The 2,791-nt window shown below is 30.6% G+C and overlaps 1 protein-coding gene across 1 annotated transcript; it reads left to right on the plus strand.

Moving 5' to 3' along the window:
- Window positions 1–760: 760 nt before the first annotated feature.
- Window positions 761–2,510, plus strand: LOC143597194 (uncharacterized). Its single transcript, XM_077075770.1, has 3 exons — window positions 761–807; window positions 2,110–2,253; window positions 2,321–2,510. The coding sequence occupies exons 1-3, from the start codon at window positions 761–763 to the stop codon at window positions 2,508–2,510; spliced, it is 381 nt and encodes a 126-aa protein (XP_076931885.1).
- Window positions 2,511–2,791: the final 281 nt, after the last annotated feature.

Here is a 2,791-nt window from a genome sequence, read left to right on the forward strand (position 1 = left end):
TTTTTTTTAATACTTGCAAATGATATATGACTTCAAAGAATTAAGCAAAAGTTATTAATAATTAAAATATTTCTTAATGTGATAGATCTTTCTCGTAAAGGACGACACGCATAGACACATAGTCCATAGTCCATCCATAGCACATTTTTAGGTGGTGTTTATTATCTGAAACAAGTTATGTGAGAGCTTTTCAGTCTACAAAGCGAGACAAGTCAAACGGAACAGGTCAAACCAAAATGAATTGGGTAAAATTTTACATTAAATAAACATGTATAGAGATGTAAGCAACAAATTTTATTAAACATTATAAACAAAATACATGTTACAATTGACCTTTGCATGATGTCATCTTTTGAAAATGGTCAATTACAACTTTATCCCTAAAGTGTTTCTTTTCCAACAATTACAATTTACAAAACGTTATCTTTTGTATTTTCGCACACTATTAATATACATACATGATATGTGAAACAGAAGGCACCTATTCGTATCACACTCCCCTATAAGTTGCACATTACAAATTTCCATTTGATGATGTGGTTAAAAATTAAGTAATCTCGGTATAATTTGTAATTTTCAAAACAAAAATTAAACTCAAGCTTTAAAAACTGGGCTAAAAAAGTTAGTATTAAGGCACTAAAAAAATTATAAATGTGGCACTTGGATGTTTGAGCTTAATATATTAGAAGTTTACAAAGTAAACTATAGATTTGAAGGGTGGCTATACCCTCCCTCTTTTACTTGTCTTCAAATTCGATCCATGTCCACTTCCGAACTCAAGAAAATACAGATTCAACAAGAAGACACCATAAGTTGAAATTTTTTCATAGATGGTACTTTTATAAAAGTTGTTTCAAAAATGGTATGGTTTTGAAAGATGGTTACAAAAATGGTGTAACCATGGTTTGAAACCACGGTTTGTATATTTTTCTATGTATGTGTCATATGAGTATTTCAAAAAGTAATAATTCTGATTAAAATAAAACAAACCATGGTTTCAAATTACGGATTGCATAAAAAAACAAAACATAATACCACTTCCAATCATGTGGTGGTTTTGCCAGTTTAATTTTTTTTTTAATGCTGATAACTATATATGTTAACATGTTTTTTTTTTCAGTCAATTCATAATTTCAACTGAGGTTTGGTTTTCTTTTCTTTTCTTTTTCAATATACTTAGGATGAACTATATTTTTAATTTGAAAGATTCTTTTGAAATTTAATTAGTAGTTATTAATACATGCAATATAATTGTATACATATATTGAGTTTGATATTCTTATCAAACCCTTCATAAAAATTACCAGCTTCGTATACACCAGTGTTGTGATATTAGAAAATGAATTCACGAGTATAACCCGGTCAAGTAATTCCGATTTGTTATTTTTAGATGAAAATCATCGAGCCTAACATTTGTTCCATAATAACAGTTTTAGTTAAGAACCCCTGACGCTTCGCCGTGACGATCAGAGATTCTTAAGATGCATTAGACGTAAACTTATATAGCAAAGCGTCATGCACCACATATGATAAAAAAAGTTTGAATGTTACTCATATTACTTAGTTTTAAAAAAAACTAATAAAAAAGATCAAACCATGGTTTCAAACCACGGCTTGACTTACAAAACCACCACATCAACACGAAAAGTGGTATTTGGCTACTACTTTAATACAATTCTTGGTTTGAAACCACGGCTTGCCTTATTTTAATCAAAAATATTATAATATAAATTTCCCTCTGACACGTTCAAAGAAAAATATCTAACCCGTGGTTTCAAACCATGGTTACACTTTTTTTGTAACATCTCTCTAAACCATACCATTTTTGAAACAATTTTTGCAAAAGCACTATTTATGAAAAATTTTCATCATAAGTTATTCAAATTCTAATACGTTGACCGCATGTTTTTACACATTTGTGCATGAATTCTGTTTCGATTCACCGTTAATATGTAGCATGACTATGCGTGATTGAAATTGTGATCAGTTCTATGTTTTAGATTGATAGTTCAACCATCAAATTGATAAGAAAAGATTATTTATATAGACGTAAATACGTAATAAGTTTATACATAAGTTGACAGAGAAATTATGTATGTATTCATTGCAGACATTTGATGCACACGTGATCGGCAAAGACGATGCACCTGGAATTGTGGTTATTCAGGAATGGTGGGGAGTTGACTTTGAGATCAAGAACCATGCCCTTAAAATCTCCCAACTCGAACCTGGCTACAAAGCCCTGATTCCCGAGTAATCTATTTACCTTATTTCAAGATCATGAATCACAAACTTAATATGTTCTATATTATGGTTTCAGTTTATACCGTGGAAAAGTCGGTCTTGATGCTGCAGAAGCACAACATTTGATGGACGGTCTTGATTGGCCTGGTGCTGTGAAGGATATTCATGCTTCGGTTAACTGGCTCAAGGCCAATGGCTCACGGAGGTCTCACCAAAATCCTTCCGGTGAGACCGATATTGACATTTATAACATGTTGCCATTATAAAAAAGGTTATAAAACTTTTGAATAACGTATATGTTCTTTTTATCAATCACAAGTAAATGTGTGTATTTACACATATATTCTATGTATTAACCTATTACGGTATAACAAATAACAAATATCTTGCATACAAATATGTGATACTTTACATTTAAACAAAAAAAAATATCCCATCAAGTTTCCCGTATATATTTGTGTAGGGCTAAAAATAAAATAAAACGCTTATGTAATATAAATAACATTTACCGATTGTCGGTTAACTTTCTTAGACAATATATAGTGAG

The sequence above is a fragment of the Bidens hawaiensis genome, unplaced genomic scaffold (genome assembly GCF_021521415.1).
Source record: "Bidens hawaiensis isolate Kalapana, Puna unplaced genomic scaffold, B.hawaiensis_p1.1 tig00047720_1, whole genome shotgun sequence".
In the NCBI taxonomy this organism is placed as follows: Eukaryota; Viridiplantae; Streptophyta; class Magnoliopsida; order Asterales; family Asteraceae; genus Bidens; species Bidens hawaiensis.